We start from the raw sequence: 23,583 nt of genomic DNA on the forward strand, positions 1-23,583 counted from the left end.
TTAATTGTTGGTGGTACAATACAACTAATGTTTCTTTTAAACATAAGTTTTAGCAATGTCCAGTAGCAGCTTTGGGGAAGGAGGTTATTATATAGATTAATTTTGCACTGGGACAGGGTTTAATATCCACTGATGTACACTCTCTCTTAAATTATTGACCTGCTTCATGGAAACTAACCACCAGTCAGCATAAATGAATTCTCACACCTTTTTGACGCTGAAAGACTGTACAATATTGGAAGGAAACACACTGGACCTTGCAGTGTTTTTCACGAGTAGCATATAAGCTCCCCCCTTCAAATGGATAGTTGTTTGGAAATGCGATAGTTGCTTGGAAATACAAATCCGTTTATGAATGTCGGTATATTTAAAAGACATGTAAAAACTGCTGCAGTTGGAACTAGACAGTAAACCAGATTATTCAGATAGTGAATAATTATTGCCTCGCACTGCCAAAAGTAATCTTAAAATGATTTTTGTGCCTCTTGGCTGTGGCAGACAGAAGTTCAACAGGGGCAGACACGTACCTCGATTGCCTTTCAGAGTATCACGTAGAAGTAAAACCGCAGAAATGCAACTTTTACGGGCTTCCCTTATGCTTTGAAAGCATCTTAGTAACTTTGGGTTGGGTTGTTTTTCAAACAGGACTAACTACACAGGATTTTCTTTGAGTAGGAGTGTGCTCTGTCGGGGAGGAAGAATAGGGTTCTTGCATCTTGAATCCTCGGACAAGCAGTTCAACCGGTTTACCCGCTTGGGAAAGGACAGCGAGGAGCGGGCTGCCCCTGTTGAGTTCCTACCTATTGGGAAGGGCAGCTTACTATGCGGCTGGAGACGCTCTAGCCTGTAGCGTCTCTCTGGTTTCGAATATTCATCGGCTTCGGAAAGGATTTCGTAAGTCTACGGGAAAGTATAGGCCGGAAATGCCCCAATTATAGGCCCGGAAATGTCTACCCGCTTCCATCTCTATGGTCCCGGCCAGCGTCCTGCGTCTACGTCGCTGCGCCAGCCGCGCGCCGGCTTTCCTCGCCAAGTAGGAAAGAGGTAAACAACCGTCCCTGGGATCGTCAGTGGGCGTTGCTTTAGCGTGCCCGAAGCTCATTGGCCGGGCGCTGCCTCGAACCTTCTCCTAGGCCCGGATGTAAACAAAGCCTCCAGCCCAGGTGGGAATGATCAGAGTAGCTTCAACCTAACTTGCTCTTGAGCCGCTTGCGGAGGAGCAGGAAGGAGACGGGAGGAACTCTGAAGAGCGGTGGTGGCGCAACCGCTCACAGTGCCACCCTGACGTCCTCCTCCTCAGCTATTGGGCGACCGGACCCAACATGTCCCGCCTCCTCTGGCAGGTCATTGGCAGCTGGCGCCGTGGCCGGTGAGAGGCTCCTAAACATTGTCAGTGAGGGGGAAAAGCGAGACGCATCAATAGCGGCTGGTCCGGTGAGGCGCGTGCCGGGGCGGCCGTTGCGGGGGGGTGGGGCATGGAACGCCGAGCGCGAGCGGAGGGCGTGGCAGGTGGGTGGCGGCGCTGACGGGGGTAGTGGGCTGAGGGGGGGAGGGGTGGTGCTGAGGGAGGCCACCTGTGCATGATGGGAGCTGAATTCTGGCCGGGGGATGATGGGACCTGTGGTCCAGCGCAAGCCAGAAGTGTGCCAGGCTAAGGGGCGGGGGCTATGGCAGGTGAGATAACGGGGCGGGCGAGAAAGTCTGTTGGGAGTTGTTCGTGAGGGGATGATAGGAAGTGCTGAGTGAGGCCGTCTGGGGGGGGCTTTATATTGGGGGGGGGGGGGGAGACAAGCTCTAGCTCAGGCACCTTGGTAACTCTTGCTTGGGTAGAGGGTGGGTTGTTGAACCCGGGCTGTGGTCGAAGCCTGGGTTCAGACATCGTCCGAAGCGGTGCCCCAAGAAACCGTGGCTTGTCATAAGGCAGGAGGCCAGGATCTTATGTTGACCCTCCCAGAATGCGGGAAGTGGAATAGCAGGCTCCAGTCGCAGGAAGCCAGATTCTGGCTTGGTTTCAGGAAAAATGTCCTGATGGTTAGAGCGGTATGACAGTGGAGCCCATATCCTACGGTCCCATAACCTAGGGGCCGCGGGTGGCTGTCCGAGGTGCAGCCGGACAGCCATCCGAGAGCGGTGGTTTTGCTTGCACTGAGCAGAGGTTGGGTCCAGGGGCGCTCGGGCCTGTTCTCACACTACTATTCTAGATTTCTGTTTTTTTTGTTCATCATGCACCGTTCACAACCCAACCACAAACCATTGCTGTGTTTCAGTGACGTGAGTTACAGGGTGAGATTGAAGGAGGTGTGTGCGATACATGCAAATAGATCAAATTTGTGAACATTGGCGCACACTTATTTTTAGCATATGCAAATGTACCTGTATGTTTAAGGTGTGTTTGAATTCATGCATTTGTTCTTGTTAAGTCACCACACATACACACACTTCAGTAGCATATTTTTGTTTGCAAACTTTATACTTTGCTTTTCCAACAAATGTTTAGGGCAGCCTACAATCAAAATGAAAACAACAGATGAGTGGAAGTTTAGAAAGTTTAACAGAAACCATTGAATAAACCTTTCTGAAAGTAGCTGCAGCAGGAAAACGCAATGTAAAGATAGCCAAACGTGTGGAGGTGCATGTTTTATAAATGGGATTCAGATACACACAAAATATGTACTGTCTTTATGCTGCTGTCTGTATATATTTTAGGCTTATTTCTCGCTAAATCGGCCTGAAGGCCCTCTAAATGGATTACAGTCAATAAAACATGTAATAACAGTAAAAGCAACAATTAAAATACAATGAACAAAAGACAATAAAACAAGACAGCATGCAGCTGAGGGCTATTAATTTAAAACTGTACATATCAAACAACAAACAAGTTAAAATTGTCAGAATGATTATCAGAATTGTGTTGCTCCTACCTTTCTGCAGAGTCGTCTTTAGGTTATTATGTAGTTTCATGGATGTATACAATTTTATTCCATATTGGTTATCATGAATACTGGAACAGGTGGAGGGATGTGGTTGAAATTCTTGGTGTAGCAGCAAGATGTTCAGCTGCATTTTGGTCTAGCAAGAGATGGCAACAGCCTGTGTCTCTCTGTGGTCAGAGGGGTCACAACTCTGCCAGCTACAAGTTTTGGGGTCAGCAGGAGGTACTGTGCCTTCCTGCTGGCTAATGTGGAATATTTGTTTAAGGCATCTTGGGTTCGTTTGGCCACAGCTCTGGGTCTGCTGAAAATAACTAAGGGCACCATCTAGTGTGGCTGCCCATAACCCTCTGAACTTGGAGGATTATGGGCAGCCAGTGGAGGGGGGAAAGAGTGCCAAGGTGTGGATGGCCTCGGTTTACCTTCCACTTTCCAAAACACTTAGAAGGCCAGTTTCAGCCCTCTAAACATCTTGCGCTTGCTTGAAATGGGGAGAGGTTGAAGAGCCGCTTGGATATGATATCCTGGCATAGCCTGCCTCCTCCCTTCCGTGCCTCTTCGCTGCTGGCTCGGAATTTGGTCTTGCTCCCTTGGGGCTGCGGCCACTGGGGAAAGTTCCACATCAGCTACAAGGCTGGCAAGATGACTCTCCAAAGGTAGAGTTCCAGTTCCAACCTTGGAACACGCCAAAGCTGGAACTCTGACCACTCCTGTGGCCATTTGGGCAGTGTCTAGTGGCCATAGGATTCCACCTGAGAATATTTGAAATTAAAGTAAAATGGGAACAAGGGTTGATCTTCAGGGAAAGCATCTGGTTTCTCTCACGGAAGGGCATCCAAGCTTCAGGGCAGGCAAGGAGGGGTGAAACTGACGCATCAGCCTGGCAGGTCTTCCTTGGCCGGAGTGATGGGGAAGGCTTTGAGATGCGTGTTCCAGTCTGCATTTCATGCTTAAAGATCAATAGCAGCAGCTGCCCGTGTCAATGTGCTTACCTGTAGTAGCATGTTCACATTTCTGAGGTATGATAAGCCAGCTTGTTAGGGCCGCACTCCCTGAAAGGTGGGTTTAAGCTGTACTGACCTCAGCTGCTCAGGAAATAAAAAGACTGGGCTGTAGTCTGACCAGTTGCCCTGCCAGCTCCAAGAATGTGGCTATGTTGGTCCACTGCAGCAAAAATAAGGAAGGTTTCTGTGGCACCTTAAGACTAACCAATTATGCACGTGAATCAGTGATTTTTTTTTTTTTAAGCTGGGCATTCTCCAGAGGTTTTGGATAGCAAGTCAGGCGGGGTGAAATTTGTTGGATTCTTACTGGTGATGCTGGCTGGGGTTGATGGGACTTGTGTTTCTAAACAACTGAAAGGTTCTAGAGTGGGAAAGGGAAGCATAAGCTTTCATGAGTTTTAAGACAATAAGAGGCATCGTATTTGGTTTATCACACCCAAGGATGCAAAGGCCCCTTTCCTAAGTATCAAGCCAACTGTCCGGGGCCATTTGCTGAGTGCACCCCTCTTCCACATGGAAGACCAGATTGGCTTTTGAGAGCCATGGCAGGTTAAAGTAATACAAATGTAGTTTAAATTGGTACAGCAGATGTATACCTTTTCTCCCCCAATCCCCCTTTTTTCTCTTTCCTGTCTTGAGAAAGAAATGTTGGGGTGCCCCCTGTGCAGTTCACCTGGAGTAAGTTTGCAACCTTCCTGAGAGTTGCGGCTCGCTAGCAGAAGGCGAGGGTCCTCGAGCTTGCCCCTGGCCATGACTACATTGGCCCAACTAGCCAACTTTTTGGGGAGTGCGACCCCAGCAGAGCTCTCCCACTGCTTGAGAGCTGAGCGTTTTACCTGGACACCGCATGGGCCAAACCTGGGCCCACCTGGAGGCACAGCATGTGCTGTGTGGTTGACGCATGACAGCCACGAGTCTCACCAGGCTGTCGCATAGACTCTTTACAAGTAGCTCTTGTAGGAGGACGCTGCGTTCAGCTCCTTTTCCTTTCCATGCTTGTCTGAGGGAAAAGGAACTTATGCTAGAGCGAACATGCACTTGTGTGCACCAGCCAGCATGAGAAATGCCTCTCTAAAAGAGACTGGCCCCCTGACATTTTCGGTAGCCTCCCGGACTGTTTTCACCTATGCGAGTCGTGTATGCCATAAACGTTACAGCTGAGAAGTCTCTCCAGCTGTTTTGAAACTTCCCCTCCTGGTAGCTTGAAGGCCGTCCTTAAACACCAGAGCACTTACGCAAGGAGCTACTTACAAGCCAAATGTATTCACATGTCTAGGGATATGGAAGGTGCAAATTTAGGAACACAAGGAGCTGTCTCGGTTGGGATTTTCCGCACAGACCAGTCGCAGTGGCTCTCAAAGAATTAAGGCAGGAACTTTCCATCCCTGTATGGAGAAGCTGGGAATGGAACCTAAGACTTTCCGTGTGCAAAGCTAGTGGTCTACTGCTGAGCTGGGGCCCCTCTATGGTCGCACCTCCAGACTTGTATTTTAATATGTCTGTGCATGCAGGTGTGAATTTCGTGTTTTTGCTGGCAGTTATAGAAATGGGAACCATGGCACCAGGCCACACAGAACATCTCACTTGCATTGTCAGGTATTTTAATATGGAGTTGTGAAAACTGATAAGGAAAGGTTGCACCATTGACCTACGATAACTCGCCTCTCCAGGTCTGCCATGGACGTGTCATGAGGGGCGAGCTTCCTGTTTAAACAGTGCTACAGATAATCATAGGAGGAATGTCCTCTTTTTCACCAGAAGCTGTAAAATATTCTTTAAGGAGGACTATAAAAGTTTGCCTTCTGCCCACAGGCGTCTATTGATCCGCTATGGCTGCTGAATCTCCCCGCCGCCCGAGCCGCTGTACCGGAGGAGTGGTGGTTCGTCCACAGGCTGTCACGTAAGTGGCTTGCGACTCGTTGTAGGGGAAATCTCACTCGAACTTGCAAACTGAAGGTGAAACACTGGAGAGCTTGCCTGCACATGAGGTGTCGTTTCCATATAGCCCGAAGTGCCTGATCCTGCCTAATTTTGGAAGCTAAGCCATGTCGGACCTGGTTGAAATCTGGGGGGGTGACTTAAAATGTTGCGAACCGCCCAGAGCGCTTTGGCTACGGGCAGTATAGAAATGCAATGTGATCATCATCTACAGAAGTACTTCTCTTGCGCCCAGTTCTCATGAAAGCCTCTTCTCCCTCGGACTGTGTCTGTGTATAAGATGAGGCTTTGTACCCTGCATATCACGAGAGGCATTTTGCTATCCTTTTTTTTAAAGTAAGGTTTGCTTCACGTGTTGTTCAGTCTGGTAAAGGAATCACAGATGTTGCATTTTATTTGGAAGATTTATACCCTGCGTGCTTTGGAAACTCAGAGCAGCTTGTAATCAATGTACAGGGTGGCACGGTTCACACTTGAGGTGGTCAAGTGACATTTTCAAACCAAACTCCTTGCATTTTTATTAATGTTGTGGATCACTTTGGGCACTCTAGTCAAACACCATGATGCAAAGCTAGTGAATTATCTTTTTAAGTGCATGATGTCTCATCCGGAGACAAAACTCTGTGTACCCTTCTGAGGAAAAACCCCAAGTCCTTGTCGTCTCCTAAAGCACATACACGCAGACATTCAGCACTGAGTTTGATTGGGTCATGTGCCTCGTTGTGTTGCTTAGAGCACTGCTGTTTGTTCCAGCATTGGAGTTTTCGAGTCTTTTCTATCTGAAAGTCTTGTGCATGTGACTCCTTTAATCAGAGCCTTTTTTGGAAAATGCTGTCTTCTTTTCTTGGTTCATTGGCATCTGTCCTTTCCATTTTTTCCTCTTCCAGGGAACAGTCATATATGGAAAGTGTGGTTACATTTCTGCAAGATGTTGTACCTCAGGTAAGCACAAATATTTCATATTGTAGTTCTCATAGCTGCTTTTTTTTAAAATGCATGTGCTCTTTTTGCCCTTTTAACAAGGGTGCAAAATGGATTACATAAAACCATTTGCAATGAAAAATATAAGAAACTGGTAATGATGCCTGACAGGATGAAAAGATAGTGTGGTCTAAAGCAGCCTTCTATTTTTTAAATGGGATTGTGGTTTTATTTTATTGCACAGTTTAAAGCTAACTTCCAATCGCAAACTCATGGTATGAATGCTGAGAGGGTGGTGGCCATAATGGGACTGCTGAGAAGCCAGAGAATGTATTTGCCCGTTTGGCGAGAACGCCAAAGTCACAGATACATAAAAGAGCTTTAAAAAAGGCCAACAGTGCAGCTCCAGTGGGGGCTGCCCCCCTTTCTCCAGTCGCTCAGTGAGGAATTGAGTAGCCATGGAAAGCACTGCGATATTGGAAAAGAAAATGAGGGAGGCAGGAAGGAGAGTGGATGCCCTCTTGGGCTGGGGGTGCCTGGCTGAAACCCTGAACGGCAGCACTTCTGTTGGGAGGAAGGGGGCACAGCTCTCTGTTGCAGGGGGGCCCCATGCAGCGGATTAATAGATGCAGGCTGTCTAGTGAGCCGCTCTTTGTGCAGTGGAGCCTGGGCCAAAGTGCTGGCAGGTTTTTACTAGCTGGGGCACTGGCTTCCTCTGTTGCCTGCCCTGGACTTCCTTATCCCCCCTGCTGCTCCTAAGCTACAAGCCTCCTAGTAGCTAAGGGGAAATGGCTTTCCCCAGCAAGAGTATTTTTGTTTGTGATGTGAAATACTTGGGGGTGGGGGCGGCCTTGGCCTTTATTCATATCCCAGTTTTTTCCTTACAAAGAACACAAAGCAGCTTGCAGTTCTCCTGCTCTCAAGCTTATCTCCACAACAACAACCCTGTGAGGTAGCTTGGGCTGAGAGTCTGGGACTGGCCCAAAGTCACCCAGTTGGTTCTGTGACCAGGTGGGGGCTACAACCCAGGTTGCCTGAGTCCCAGGCCCACACTCTTCACCAGTACACCACACGGGCTCTCCCTTTAGCAGTACAGAAGACCTGCTCCTGGAGGAAATGCAAATAGCTGGGTCTGATTTGTTGATGTGGATGCTCTGGCCCACTTGCCATCCTAGCGTCTCTGGGCATACGCCTCTGGGAAGCACCTGCACCTCTGAACTTACCACCGCACCGCTGGCTGCTAACAATTGTCAACTGAACAGTAAAGCCAGTTTTTGTATTACCAGCTTTGGCAGGCCATAATGATACTTCGAACCCTTGTTTGTTCCCTTTCTTGTAGGCCTACAGTGGCACAGCTCCAACAGAAGAAAAAGAAAAAATTGTATGGGTCCGGTTCGAAAACGCTGACTTGAACGGTATGCCTCTCTCACCCCGCCATCTCGTTCCCTCCGTATGTCAGGTTGCTTTGACTGCTAAAATGTAACGTGCTTTGGCACCTTCATATCTGAAGAGCTGCCACTTTCCACATTTTCACCCACCTCTACTCCATTCAGCATCTCGAGCTCTGGCTTAGTCTCTGTTGCCTGGTGATATTTGGGAGGCATCGGGGAGGAGCTCAGAGCCTTCTTTGCAGTGGCACAACTTGTGGAATTTCTCCCTAGAGAGGTTTGCCAGGCCCCGTGAGCATTCGCTGAAGCTGTAATGCTACTGCAATGGGTTGTTTTTGCCAGTTCTCTCCAACCGTTGTTTGGGATTTTTAAAAAATTTGCTTCCAGCAAGCAGGTGGAGCTCAGGTATTTGAAGGCAGCCAGGTATTTCTGGAGCTCAGGTGTTTGAAGGCAGCCTGCCCCAGTTGGGCACCTCGCTGCTCTTCAGTCATGGTCACACAACTCAGCCAGTCAGTCCTACACAGCAGGCTTGCAGGGTGTGAATAAACCATGTCGGTTGCCTCCATGATCCTTCTGAGATATCAGCAGACTCAGAGAAAAACTCAGAGAACTTTGGCTGTCGGGAGGTATAGAAATGTGAAACGCATGGGCCCATTACATAATCTTTGCAGCTGTAGTGGCTGGAAATGTTACTTTTCCCCTTGGGTAGCTGAGATTCTTGCTGATATGTCTTCCTCACAGAATATCTGATTCCGCATACTCATGCAGAATCTCAGATGGCAGCAGCCCTGTATGTATTGTTCTAAAGGGAGCGGTAATGTGTGTGAGAGAGAGAACTCTCTGGGGGAAACACATTCTGATCTGATAAAGCCGTTTGGGTCTAGGTGAATTTACACAGCATTGAAATGTCATCTGAGTCTTGGAAGCTGCTGAAAAGTTGGGGGATTTGCCGGCTTACTCAGCAGAAAGTGACACGCACTCGTCATTGTGAACATCTTGCCAAACATCACACTGCAGAACAGGCCTGTGTATGTGTGGCAACAGTGGAGAATGTTGACATTGACTGGTAATTCTTAAGAGACCCACAAGGAAATATTTTAAAATGTTTGACATTTACTATAAATTTCAGGGGCAGGTTTTGCCTATGGAAAATCTCTCTCTAGTTCCATCACTTACAGTGAGAGGACAGAAAGCAAGCCAAACGTCCCCCTGCAGATATTCCTCTCTGGCCTCTCAACAGCTCCTGGTGAATGTCAACAGTCGCCAAGTCCCTGATAGTTGCAAGAATATGGACATCTATCCATAGAGTTTCGGGAGGGGGCAGGTGAAAGAAAGGGAGCTCAGGTAGAACTTTTGTAAACGCACATGCCTTTCACGTTAAGGGTCATGACGATGGCCTGCAGGAGTTCTCCTCGCTCGTGGCCGCAGTGGCTGCAACACCTGACCGCGATTTTCGTCTTCTCCGTTTAGATACGTCCAGGAATGCAGAGCTGCATGACGTGCGGAGCACCAACAATGAGCCTCCTTTGCTGCTTACGATCGGCTACGGGGACGGGATACAGATCTGGAGCGTACCTGTGAGTATTTCCTGCAGGAGGCTGTATGCACGCATCAGGGCCCCCCGCTGTGGTAATGCTCACTTGCAGTACTTTGTACCCCACTTTTCAGCTGGAGGAGGGTTCGGCTTTAGAGCAGCTTGCAAAGATTCACATGAAAGGCGTTTCGGATGGCACAACACAAAAAGAAAGGGTTTGGGAGGAAGGAGGCAAAGGGCCCACGGCTGGCTAATGCCTTGGGCCGGGGCGTTCACCTCTGTGACGTTGCCTTCTTGCTGGGAGGCGGTTGAGGCAGCCTTCCTGGGCACACTGCCTGAGCAGGATTGCGGTGGGGGGCCGTGCGTGGTAGGGCTTTTTTTCCTGCCGGCATGGATGGCTCCCAAAGGTGGTGCTTGGGGGGACGTTGCTCGGCCCCATGGATTCTCCAGCATGGGATTGGGAAGGATCACTCTTCTCCCCATGCAAATCACCATCGTCACGGAAGCTCCGAGCAGCGTCACCAGTCTGCCGATGACTCGCAGCTCAGCTTCCCCTTTTCCTCTTCATCAGGTGAGGCTCTGAGTGTGCCCAGTTGGTGTCTGGCAGAGGCAGTGGACTGGCAGAGGGCTGCCAAACTGAAACTCCGCAGTGGCAAGACCTCCATGTCCTTAGGACTGGGTGGGGGGTGCCCAGCCTGTGCTGGGAGGCGTGCGCTCCTCTTGAAGGGGCTCGCTTGCAGCCTGGCGGTTCTCCTGGCGCCACTGGGGAGTCCCCGAGCACAGGGGGCCTTCTTTCACTTTTGCCTGGGCCCGGTCCAGTGGCTTCTGCCCTGGTACCATCCAGGTTAGAGTACCACGGTATGCTGCATGTAGGGCTGCCTTTGAAGGAGGTCGGGAAACTGCCGTTTGTGCGAACTGTAGTAGGAAAGCCTGCATCTTTAACACTGATTCTGGCCTAGTTTCACGGGGTGGTATGTTTCGCAACCCAATGTGAGCTGCTGCTTTTAACCTTTAAAGCCTTAAATGGGACCAAAGCACTGGGCCGACTGCTTCTCCCAGTATAAACCTGTCCATGCAATATGAGCAACACCTAAGGGCCATGAAGTGGTGGCATTTCACTGGAGAATGCAATTTCACTGGTTTAAAAAATTGTGTGATTTGGGGGTTGCTGGGGTTTCCTTTGGTAAATGCTTTTAGAAAGGAATCTAAAATTGTAATAACTACAATAATTAATACCAGAGATCGTATAAGCTGATACTTTTTCTCTCCTGTGTGTTCAGTGTTTTACCATTCTTTGTGTTTAAGATTGTATTTTATTTATGTATTTGGATTGAGAATTGCCCAGGGAGCGTATGTTGATGGCTAGCTGTGTAAATGCAGTAGGGACAATATTGTAATTGGTTGCTGAGAAGGAAAGAGAGCAGGCTGTGGTGGCCCAGCATGCAGCTGAAGCGAGGACACTCGAGAGCAAGAAACGGTGCTGCAGTAGCAGGCTTGGGGTGTATTTACTCCAGAAATGGAGTTTGCTGGCAAAAGACGGATCGGTTGCTATCCTTCTTGGGGAAGATCCTTTCCTAGTCAGAGCAGAGTCAATTCTGGGTTAAGCTGGCCCAGTAAAAGGCAGCTTTTGTTATAAGAAATTAGTATTTTGAAAGAATTGGACTGAAGGCTTCACTAATAGTAACTTTATTTCTGAACATTATTGTGTTTCTAATATTTGACAAGGAGGTCTCCAGTTTTTTCTTTCCATCTCATTTTTTGAACTCCTGCCACAACTGCTGTTTCTAGGAATGAGCATTAGGTGTCACTAAGACACCAAGCTAAAAGCGCAATTTGCAGGGAAGTGCCAAAGATGGGTTGGAAAAAAGGGGGTGGACCGCGGTGGCGTTCCCGATCCTGTGTCCTGAGTTGGCATTCAAGGAACAGCAGCCGCTTGGAGGCCTTTTCACCATGATAGGATCTGCTTGTAACGTGCCGTGATGGCAAAACCTGGGCGTTTGGGCTCTGGTTCATTTATACAGGACATGTGGGCAGAGTCTGCACTGAGAACCCCCCAGAATTGCCCGGCAGCCGCTGCCTCTAGCCCTGTGTTGAAACTGACCGGCAGTGTCTCCAGGGTTTCTGCGGTGTCGGCCATGCTGTCCGAAAACTCTGCTGTAGATTCCATTAGCCTCTCAGGCTCGACGGTCCTCGTCATTCCCCGTCCCTGCAGAGGAGAAATAACTGCCGAGAGTCTGCACCTCCGGAGGAGTCTGGCTTTTGCTGAGGCAGACCGTGGGTCCACCTAGTGCAATGTTGCCAACACTGACTGGCAGCAGTGGCTCTCCTAGGAGAGGCTGGATGAATTTGGGGGCTTTGTGTGCAAAGCATCAGCTCCACCACTAAGCCATGGTCCCTCCCTCCCTCAGGCAAGCGGCCCTGACCTTGCTGGCTATGAATGACCCTCCAGTGGACGAGGCGTCTGACCATTTCCCAGGCGCTTCAGGAGCCATCAAAACACAGTTTAAAACAAGGCTGGGCAACATAGGTGCCTCCAGATGTGCTGGTTTACATCTCCCAGTATTTTGCACCTTCCCCTGTGCTGGCTTGGCTGATGGGAGCTGCAGTCCAACAGATCTGAAGAGCCCCATGAGGCTCACCCCTCGATTGAATGCTGCAGTCATAGGGTAGTGAGTTTCAAAAGTTCTGCTTTCAGCAATCTCTTTTCCATATCAAATTATGTACTGGAGGAATATTCTCCCACCCCCTGCCCTTGGTGCCATGTACTTTAGTCTTCCACAACTCTCTAGATGTTTGGACAAGGATGTCCAGGATGTCGGACCCCGAGGGTGTGGAATGGGCTTCCACGAGAGGTCGTTGAGGCCCCATCGGTGCGGGTGTTCAAGGATAGGCTGGATGTCCACACGGTGGGCATGTCATGAGCGGAGCCGGCTGGTGCCGGAGGTCAGACTAGATGGCCCGGGAGGTCCCTTCTGACTCGCTCTGTTTTCTGTGTTTTTGTGTCTGACTTTCAGCCCTTCTGAGGCTGACGTTCAGAAAATCTGGTTCAGGAAGGCTACAGGTCGAGGAAGGCAGTATTATACACACACATACACAGACCCAGCCCCTCTGGACCTGCCATTCCTGTGCCACTACAGCCCTGCTTTTTAAAACATGCACATGTCATGCTGCAGTATATGAGGGAAAGGTGTATATTTTTCAAAAGAAAAAGGAAAGCAGAAATCATGATTGGAAGTGGGAGTAAACTGGAGAACTTGGATGAGAGTTCTCGCTGACTCTTCCATCCCTGCTCAGAGGAAGCTGAGTCAGAACGTGGGTCTGTCCAGCCCAACGTTGCTGGCACAGCCTGGCAGCAGCAGTTCTCCAGGCTTTCCAGCTCCCTTGCCCCGCCTGGAGACTGAGCATTACACTTGGAACATGCAGGGCCGGTGCTCCTCCACTGAGCCACGAGCCTTGCCCTAAAAATACAGGCGTCTTCTAGCCTTCATGGTAGTGAATGAAGGGTTCCTTTCACTAAGCTCAGCCTTCGGTCGGCTGTCCACACCAGCCGGCAACAGCCCTCTGGCACTTCAGGCAGTCTTTTCGGGCCTGTCTTGAGATGTCCCAGTCCTGAACCACGGATCTTTCACATGCCACGCAGGGCCTCTAAGATGCCACTGACACCACCGAAAGCCACCGAGCCATTCAGCCCCCCCCCAGTCCCCCTCCCTTGCTAACATGTGCATGTGGGCTCCATCTTATTATCAGTCCTCCGTAACTGCGGTGCTGCCTCATTTTTAGATTTCTATATTTAGACACTTTGCCTGTTCCTTCTCTGCACAAAAAAAAGCCCCCGGAGCTCGAGCCCATTAATATCATGCGCAAAGCCCCGCGCTAAAGCAAACTTTTATCTGTAGTGTTGTGCTTTCATTCTCTGTGCAGCCGGACACCTATTCAGCACTTAATAAACTAATGTGCTCCAGGCAGCCCCGTTTGCGTCTGACTGATTATGAAGTGTTTATGACAGTTCCTAAGCCGACACCCTCCATAATGGTGTTACATGGGGCTCGGAAACACTTCCCGGCCCTTCTTCTCTGATGGTGTGTCTCTCTCCAGTCTGAGTGGTTTTGCATTAAATCCCCTTGGAGTAAGATCTTTTGACTACTGAAGTGTTGCTTGCAAATGGAATATCCCATTTAGATTTGCTTCAAAGGGTTCTGGTAATGCTTGGGCCACAGTCACAGCTTGGGAGATTTTTTTGAAGTGCGCCATGTTAATCCACGATGCGCAAGGAGAGGAAGCTGTTTATTTAGCTCTTTTGCTTTCTTTTTCCTGGGGAAAGTGTGGGTGGGAAAGTTGAAAGGTTTTAAACAAAAGGATAAAATGGCGTGTTTGTAAAACAAATCAAGCAACTAGTGCAAGGTGAGATTTGTGTGTTGGGTAATGTGGAGTTCAAAACTGGGTGTAGCCGCCTTTCCAAATCTCATATTTGAACAGCCGTGTCATAGTGAGCAGTCTGCTGTCCTGGTCAAGAGGAGCATCTCCCATGTTAGAGATGGGTGCTTTTTAAAAACAGTTCACTTCCTTTTAACATTGAATTGTACATAAGAGATCACAGACCAAGGCAGCCTTGTCCACCTCGATAAAGCAGAGGCTTTCTTTTTTCTTTCTCTTTAACCCGAATGGAAAGTCTCGCTACCTTTTAGAAAAGGGATTTTAAGATGGAGCTGGAGAGTCATTGTTGGCAAGATCCCCTTGAGACTGAGAGAGGGAGGTTTGAAAGCTCACACTTCAAATCTTGGCTCCTTGCAGGGAAAGGCAGACTCTTCAGTGATTGTCTCATCTTTTCCTTTTCTTGAGCTCTTTTCTGGAACCCGCAGGGGCTGGACGGCTGACTGGCCTTGCCCTTAGAACTGAGCCCTGGAACTCTGCCTTGCACCATCTTACGTCTGGTAGGAAGGCAGGGGGATGACAAATGAAGGATGACGACAACCTCTGGACTCGCCCCCAAAATGGAATGGGGGGACGGTGCAAAGCCTTCCCTGGAAGCGCCTTCACTTTCCTCAAAAGCCACCTAACCAATTGGCTGTTATTACATATCATACATGTCAAATACATTACATTTACAAGTGCATTTTGTAAATTCTCTGGGCTTAATGTTTCTCTGCCCATCCTGAGCCTGTCACCCAATAACTTTGCTAGCTGGCACAGAGTTCCAGGGTGGAGAGAAAGGGAGCGAGATGGAGAGCCAAGCCTAGAGAAGTGAGATGCTGCTTTTGAACGGCCCTCAGCAGCTTTGCTCATGGCCAAGGGGGGTGAGCTTGGGCTCGGCGTGGACAGGAATGGCGCTGCCTCTCTCAGAAGGCTGCAGATGGTGACCTTCACATGGATTCCCAAACCCCCGGAACACATGCTGTAAAAGCAAAACTCTAATTTCTTAATACGTCTTTAAGTAATGTCTTTGGTGTTATCAGCAGCAGACCAAAGTGCAAAGAAATTGCTGAACAGATTTAGCAAAAATGTAGGCATGGGAACATACCCATAAATTGATGTCGCAAGCCTTAAAAGTAGCTCTCTGTTTGTGGTCCCCCAAATGCCTCGCAAGACAGCAAATCTCTCCGCTGCAGATGACCAGATGTCGGTTTCTTGGCGATGTTAACATTTCATGTAGTGCGCGAATGTGATTTTGAGATAGCCAGAGAAACACGATCACATGTTTTTTATATGAAGGGACTTTGGCTCTTGTATCCTAGTCTAAATAGGGGTGTAGGTATATAGTATATCCACCTAGTCTGTGCATACAAGCAAGTATATATTTCAGCATGCTGGAATGGCGCAGCAGTAACGCCAGGGCCTTCTTGCACCTGTCTCCACCTTAACTTAAGCCGATTTGTTGGCTCCAGCATGAGTTGCCATTAAGGTACACCAGGTTCCTGTTTTGAAGCTTATTAATATCGTATTAATGGCCAGGCTCTTAGATCCTGCTGGACTGCTTCAAGGGCTTCCTGTGCATATCTCTGCAGTTCTTATCATGGCCACGTAGACCACATATCATTCATGTGGAGGGAGTCATTTGGGGCAACACGCAGTCCCCACTACCCCCATTGGTTTTTGTGCCCCCCTTTTGACTCTTCTGCCAGTTGTGTCCCTTAAGGGGGTGGGAGGGGGGTTTCTTTCCAGGAAGTACTAATGGGAGGAAGTAGGCAATCCCAAAGGTCTGGCTTCAATGGCTGCACCAAGTCCCTTTCGTTGTGCTCTTCATGTGCTTAACCAAAGGCTTCATTCTTTTCAACATGCCTAAAGAAAGTTTAAGAAAACAAATGCCCAGCCATTGTCTTGCATCAGCAAATCAAAGAATATTACATTTGGAGCTGGCTTAGAGTTCCATCAGCCGCGCAAAGAAAGAGGAACAATTGGCATTTGTCAACTTGGATTATTAGAGTTGCCAAATTTCAAGACTTCACAGAGGCTCTTACAATTTTCGGTGGCGCCTCTAAAACCCCGTCTGCCAAAATAGTGAGTATCTCTTTTCTGCTCTGGAAAACGAAAACATACTCCCACTCAGCCGTGGCCATCTCAGGCTAGGTAGGGTCATGTTCGGCTTTGCTACAGGGGGTGAGCAAACCCTTCGCCCTTTTAAAAAAAGGGTTTAGGCCTCCAGTTTGTCCTCTTCTAAGCAGCCCACTGGGTGGAGAGAGAAGGAAGCGGGGGATGGCGGCAGAGAGAAGAAGGGGTGGTCCTCCTCCATCTACAGACGACCCAAGCAAATTTCCCCCAACTTGGCACCCTCTAAATGTGGGTGGTATGTAGGGCATCAGGTTGGAGAAGACTGCTGTAATGCCATCCCAGCCTCTGAAGCCCAGCAGCTAGGGGGACCTTCCATCGTTCTAAAAACGCCAAGCCACTGCCTTATCCTGAAGCATACACAAACTGACATCTCTGCCATGTTTTAAGAGGCTGACGCGCCAAGGATGGAGGTGACTTGATGGGGAAAATCCAACTGGCTCCTCTCCCCACCCGGCTGTGGTAAAAATACTAAACAACTGACAATTTGCTAGCCTTGATGTTGCCCCAATTTCAGTTCCATTTCTCCTCTTCTGGTTTGGTGCAACTTTTGTGTCATCTTCAAACTTTAGAAAAGGGGGGGATCTTTCCCCCTCCCCAGCTGAAAGTTATTTTCCATGGTTGGAAAATATTTGTTCGCACAGTAAGGGAAATAGTATTCCTTTTGTTTCTGTTTATTATGGATTGAAACTGGTATGCTCCCAGGCAACAATGGCTGTCATCGGGAATTAAGGCTGTGATTCAAATTTAGCCTTGAAGTCTCTCCCTCTTTTTTCTTAGTCTTTTGTTCTGGTTTCTTTTCTTAAAAGTACTGGGCCGAAATGTGAAAAGGACAGAAGGTATAACTTCAGTCGCTCAGTCTTTTTCTCTTCTCACAGATGGGGTGGGTAGGGCAGCTGGGCGCACTGCTGTACTTAGGTTTGACATGCAGGCTCTTGCACTTCAGAGGTTGAGCTCTTGCACTTTCCGAGCTGATGGGCCTGTGACCTCCCTCCTCATCTGGCTGAAGTTACCAAGTCCCTTGCCTGCAGTCGCGGCTGTCTGCTCGTCCTTTGGCGGAATGAAACACCTGAGGCTGCTTTTAAGCCTCATATTCCATTCCTGAAACCTGTCTCAAAGTGTCCTTGGCTTGTTGAAAGGCGAAATGGAGTGGAGGGGGGCATTCTCAAATGCTGGAGAGCTTCCACTGGGGGCTTCCTGCATAGCTTGGCACATGCCCAGACTGGTAGCTGTGAGCAGGTTTTTCCTCAGGTGGGTTTTGAACAATTTAAAGCTCTCCCCCACACTCCCAGTGTGCTCAGTTCCTATAAAATTTATACTTTAGCTCGACCTGGCCATCCCGGCAGAGCTGGCCAGGTTTGCATGGGGCTTTTGTTTCTCCTCTTCTGGTCTGAACACAGGAACCTGTGCAATAGAGCAGCCGCTTTGCATCTGCTGCAGGCTGTAGATTCAGTCCTTGGGGTCTCCCATTAAAAGGGTTAGGGTTGGGGCTTTTCCCCTATTTTGAGCTTACAGCTCAATCTTTGAGAGCCACTTAGAGAGATGGAGCAGGTGGATTTTAAAAGTTAGGGCAGGTGTATGGCCCTATTATTTCTGGATTCATATCCCCTTTGTTTTGACTTCTGACATCTTGAGCTTCTTGTTTCACCCACTTGCTTCCCAGGTTCTCTTTATGTCAGCATGTTGGTTTTAAAAAATTTAACCTCATTACATCTGTTTTTAAGTTCTCAGCAACTTGGCACACTGCTTCAGAATGTTTGCTGTTTTCCCAGAAGTTTGACATGCCGTATCGGATTCTTCCCCAAACAGTTCTGGAAATGCATTGTGATGAGTTGCTTTTAGAGGAAGCCTAGAAAGTATTTCTTGACTAAGCGTGACTGGATTTCTTCAACGGTCCTTCCAGTGATCAAAGCATTTAGGGTAGGGGTCCCCAATTCTGCTGATTAGGTTCAAGCTGCACCTTTGGCGGCCAGGATGCTCCAGTACTTTCCTTCTGTTGTTGGGAGGAGAAAAGACGGGAAGGAAGTTTTTTCACATCTGTGTTCTGTAACTTCTTCATGCATGAACCCAAATCATGAACTTGGAGGAGATGCAAGATCTCCACTAGGAACCTGAGATGATTTCTGCTGGATCAGACCAAACAACTTCTCAGTGCAGTGTTTTGCTACACTTAGTGGCCTTCCAGATGCCTCCGGAAAGCCCCGGGCAGGACGAGAAGGCAGTTGTGGCCTGCCAGCAGTGCTGAAAGCCATGCTGCCCTTAGCTATGGTGGCAGGGAGGAAGAGCTTTGGTGGTGCTCTCAAACCGTGGCTGGCTGGCTACTAAACCAGGCCAACTCAGGAGGAGCCCTTGCATTTTGCAGCAATGTCTTTCTCCCTTATATGCGAGAGAGCATTTCTCTTGGAGGCTATTACAGGAGAATCCTTCCCCCTCTGAAAAATCCGCTTAGATTATTTTCTAGGAAAGCTGGAAGAGAAGCAGAATTCTTTCTTGCTAGGTAAGTTTCAAAACCAGCAAGCAGCCAGCCAAGAATCCTGTTAGCATCATACCTTTATTAGACCAAGCAGAAGATCACAAAAATGTGCGAGATCATCAGATCCCTTTATTTGCTGAGATATTATAGAAATAACATTAACATGTCCTTAGTCCACTGAGGGAAGGCAGAGTGCTTGCTAATGTGTGCTTCTTCATTGTTGTCACACAGATCAGCGGTGAAGCTCAGGAGCTCTACTCTGTCCGGCATGGCCCCGTCCGCACTGCTCGCGTCCTGCCCTCACCACAGATCAGTAAGTACAGGATCTCGTGTGTCGATCTCTTCACCTCCGCTCCCACTGTCTTCCTAGTATCGCTTTATTGATTTATAGCGGGGACGATTTTCTGCAAACAATCTGAAAATGCCATGTTTGCAATCCCGAACACAAGCACAAACTTTTTTCCTAAGACATGTTAGCAAAATTCATGATAGGTATGGTTGCATTTGAAAAATTTCTATTTTTATATTGCTGTTGGCAAGGGAGGGGGAGATACACACTTCTGAGAAAAATGTAAAAAAATGTGCAGTTTTCCATGTTGGAATGTGTGCTATTTCTGTTTGAACACACCAAAAAATGAGATCAAAAACAGAAGCAAGGTGAAACAGACTTGGAACTACATTTTGGATCAATTTGGTGAGCTCAGAAAAATACCTCATTCTTCCACCTATAATAGGAATGTGATTGTGCCCACCTTCAAAGATTCCTACAGTTGAAGGGCAGAACCAGCTGGGAAGAAGGCAGTCATGCTGTTTAACTCAAATCCCAGCCCCATTTATATTAATCAAAGAGGATTTGCATCTGTATCTGTGTTTGCCCATCAGCACCATCATGCTAAGGCTGAAATCTAGACACCTGAAACTTGATGTGTGTGCTCTGGGGACCTGGGGTGTCTGCACTTTCAGGAATATTTTGTTTTTAAAATGTATTCATTAATTTTAGTGTAAATGAGTCCTTGTGATTGAAGTCAACAATATCATGATGGCAAACATCCTCAAAACACATAGTTTTGCAGTCCTTCGAACAGGAACGCATGGGAGATGAGGAGGCCAGGAGACAGTTATATGGCTACCCCCTCCCACCTGCTCTTTTCTGGTGAATGGACATGGATAGGATGCCTCCCCCTCCAGGTGAATGGAGTGGATTGGACCTTCCCCCAAGTACCTGTAGGAATGACCGTGGCAGGAGCTGTGCCTAGGCATGCCTCCATGTTTCTTCTCTGCATCCCAAAAAGATGCACCACTAAAACGCTAGAGGTAATTTGTGGATAGAGACAGAATTTGAATAGATAAAAATTCAAGTTTCTAGCCCTTAACGTTATCAACATAAAACTAGTAAATTAGGTGCTGCTTAGTGGGGTTGCTGTTTTTGTTTTTGTTTTCTGAACTGCTTAATACTTGTTATATGGGAAAACAATTTGAATTAGTTAATATTAAAGTGAAGTAATGTTGCAGCCCCCTGCATGCCTACTTGGGCATACGTCCCATGGAGCTCAGTGAGGTTTACTTCTGATTTATTTTTAAATTATTTTTAAAAATAAGGCTTTCATTCCTCTTAGCTTGGTAGAAAGTAGAATCTTTGATTAAAAGCAACCAGATGCATTATTGAACTGTCTCTGGAATCTGATGAAAGTAAAGCTTGTAATGGGAGGCCTTGGGTAGCCAGTGCGTGAACTGGGATTGGGAACAGAATAAAAGAGGTTTTTGTAAAGAAGATGCTGATAGCCATCAGCAATGCTGAAACACCCTTTTACTGGGAAGCCTTTTTTTAAAAAGGCGTTTGGATGTGGGAGCAGCCGCTGGATAGATGATTTGGCATGCTCCTTGAAAGATTATGGCATGAGATAAGCGACTCATTCTCAGGTGTGAAAGGAAAAGCTCAGGTTTTTAACTTGGTGACTGTTTCAGCATCCGAGCTGAATAGTTCGTCAGCTATGTTACTAAAGCACCCTAAGCTTTTTGATGTTGGGTCCTTTGCTGCTTCGGGCTCTCAGGAGTATAAAGCCCGCTGTGTTTGGAAAGAATATTTTGCGCCTGGGCTTTGGCAAAGGTACCTCCCTTGCATTTGAGCTGTACGGGGCAGCTTCCCCTCAACCAGCTCCCCCAGCTCCCCCCATTCAGAGTCAGCACTGGAAATGGGGGAAGTTGGAATTGGGTGCATCTTGAGGGCACTTTCTAAGGCTCAGTACCCAGCATTCCCAGGTAAGCCTGGGAAAGAATTGTGCCTGAATTCCTGGAGAGCCACTGCCAGTCGACCGGACTGGGCTAGACAGCCAAAGGCGGCTTCCTGGGTTCCCTAGCAGGGCCAGCATTTGGCCTCTGCCAGGGACTCGCACTCCAGCAGGGGCCCGCTGGCAGAGCCTGCTGCAGCCTGCTTGCCTACCTGCCTCTTGCCCCAGGCAATGGAGGCAGTAGCAGCACCCCGCTCACTGCCTCCTTGCCCATCAAGCCAGCAAGCGGGAGTCGTGAGAAAGAACAGGAGCGGCGACAGCCGGTAGCAGTGGGGGCGAGCAAGTAAATGCACTGAGCTGGGGGGTCTTGCCTGAGGGGTATCAAAAGCCTAGAGGTGGCACAGTTCCCCGGTTTGAAAACCCCTGAGGCCCAGTTGTCTTTTTCTGTGGTTTTCAGACTTGTACGCCTGCTACAAATTCTGGGAGGCGCTGTCCCCCGTTTTCAGAGCCACACAGATTTAAGTGACAGACGGACTGCTAGTCCAGAGGTGTGGCTTGACTTGGTAGCTCCTTGCATTGCCAGTCAGAAGGCGCCACACAGCAGCATCTTTTCCTGCTCAACCTAATTTTGTGGAAAGGAACCAGCAGTGGGAAAACACAAGACAACAGGCAGTTGTCTGTCGCCTCCCTGCTCCTAGTAAAATAGATTGAGGCTGGACAATTGCAAGATAAAGCCTAGTCCAAAAGCATCTTAGAACTCAGTTAATTAACTGAAATTACTTTAGTTGGGAGACAGCCCTTAAATATTGGTAACTCTGCTTATCACAACTTGGCCACCTATTGGGTTGTATTGGAAATTACCCTTTGTTCTTGAGACTATATAAAATCGGGAAGGGAAATAGCTTGTAGCAGCTCTCCCAATTCAAAATAATGGCATAAATTGAAACATCTCGCATTGCCTTGGCTTGAATTCCAAGTTATGCAAACTGTCGTGTTCCTCACATCTGTGACTCTTATACTGCTATTCTTTTTTTTTTTTTTAAGGCAACCTCAAGGGCTGACTTAGCACGTTTTCCTGTGTTAAATAAAGTAGTAATAATTATTTAGGTTGCTCTATAAAAGAAGGCAGATGTTAAAACACTTGTATGTGGTCAAGCGTTTTGGGTGGCTATGTGGTTTTCCAGTCTCTTAATACAAAAGTCATTTTTTAGCAGATGTGCTGTATAAACTTGGTAGGTAACCCAGTGGTCACAACTTGTAGGCAGACTTGGATGAAGCAAGGTGGGCCTTTAGTTCTTCATTACTACTATTTAAGTGACATGTTTCTGGTTTGTCCGTGGGACTGGTCTGTGTCAGACCTTGAAGGGAAATTATAGAGCACGGTTCTCATGCCAAAACCCTTTTATGGCTATATACAAACATATGGGCCAAAGTCCTAATGAAATATATCTTTAAAACTCTCATTTGACTGGGTTGGCCTTCTCTTGGTTTGTACTTTTAGTTACTGTTAAATGTATAATTTTGGTTGCTCGGTGGTAGCCACATGAGAAGATCTTGCTTTTCACGTTACCTGTTTTAAGGCTGACCTTGGAAACTTCTGATATGAAAACATCTGGACTAGAGCAGAAATGGTTCTCTCCATATATGAAAAAGATAAATTACTCCTTATGACAGCAAAAAGGAGTTTTGCTCTGTTTCGTTTTTCTTCCTTCATAATACTTGAATTCAAGATTCCCAATCCAGTGCTGGTTTAGCTGGAGATTCGGGACCAAGAGAAGCGGGTGCCGCTTCACACACCAAGCTGTTCAGTTCTGCCCCCTCCCCATCTGGGATGCAGGTCCATATTTGGTTGTGAGGAGTCCAAAAGAGATGAGAACTAGGTTCACTGGAATATAAATATGGATAGCCTGAGAGATATTAAATGTTAAACATTTGTATAAAGCCATGGCATTTTTTAAAATGAGGAGGTAGTAGTAGCTATTGTTTTTCCCTAGCAGGGGCCATCACTCAATGGCAGAGCAGTTGCTTTGAGACGGGCAGGAGGTCCCAGACTCGATTCCCATCTGGAGGTGGCAAAAGTTTTTGACCAGGTTGACCTGTGACAAGATTGTCCCTGGATGGGGCACATTAGCATGTGCATGCAGGGCGGGGGGGGGGGGGGTAGCTTGTCTTTTTCCTCAGTTCGGGATGCAGAGAGAGGAGCAGCCTCGCAGGGTCTCACAAGCGAGGTGTTCTGTGTGTGTGTGTTTTCCGGTGGGCCCTACATAGGACTGTCCAGGGATGGCTCTGCCACTTGACCCGTTGCTTGTGCCGGCTAGTAGTGCCCCCTGCCACCCACTGAGCATGATTGCAGTGCGAGGACCTGGACCCAGCTCCGTGGTCCTCATTTGAACGGCTGCATTACGTTGTGGTGGTTTGTTGTTTTTTTTCTGGGCAAGCCCAGCGCCAAGTGGGCCTTCCAGCTCCTAAAGCTCCTGGGTGGGTGTGAAGCCCCTGGTTCAGCTGGGGGCAGAACAAAGCGTCAGGATCATAAAGTGACATTAATATCTGAGAGTGTATATTTCCACCAATGTCGGCTTAGCTTCCTGGTCAGCCGTTGCTCACCGTGGCCACTAGCATCTTCT

At 48.1% G+C, this 23,583-nt stretch overlaps 1 protein-coding gene across 9 annotated transcripts in view; it reads left to right on the plus strand.

Moving 5' to 3' along the window:
* Positions 1-966: 966 nt before the first annotated feature.
* Positions 967-23,583, plus strand: part of BCAS3 (BCAS3 microtubule associated cell migration factor) — a 367,571-nt gene continuing 344,954 nt past the window's right edge. For 5 of the 9 annotated variants that reach the window (XM_044430179.1, XM_044430186.1, XM_044430188.1 and 2 more), the window contains exons 1-6: positions 1,056-1,163; positions 5,747-5,834; positions 6,760-6,814; positions 8,133-8,208; positions 9,652-9,758; positions 18,963-19,044. In XM_044430179.1, coding sequence (XP_044286114.1) covers positions 5,764-5,834; positions 6,760-6,814; positions 8,133-8,208; positions 9,652-9,758; positions 18,963-19,044 — 391 coding nt within the window. In that variant the 5' untranslated portion in view covers positions 1,056-1,163; positions 5,747-5,763. The other 4 variants (XM_044430184.1, XM_044430183.1, XM_044430180.1 and 1 more) reach the window with 4 other exon arrangements.

This window comes from Varanus komodoensis, unplaced genomic scaffold (genome assembly GCF_004798865.1).
Source record: "Varanus komodoensis strain SLA01 unplaced genomic scaffold, ASM479886v1 scaffold20_1, whole genome shotgun sequence".
In the NCBI taxonomy this organism is placed as follows: Eukaryota; Metazoa; Chordata; class Lepidosauria; order Squamata; family Varanidae; genus Varanus; species Varanus komodoensis.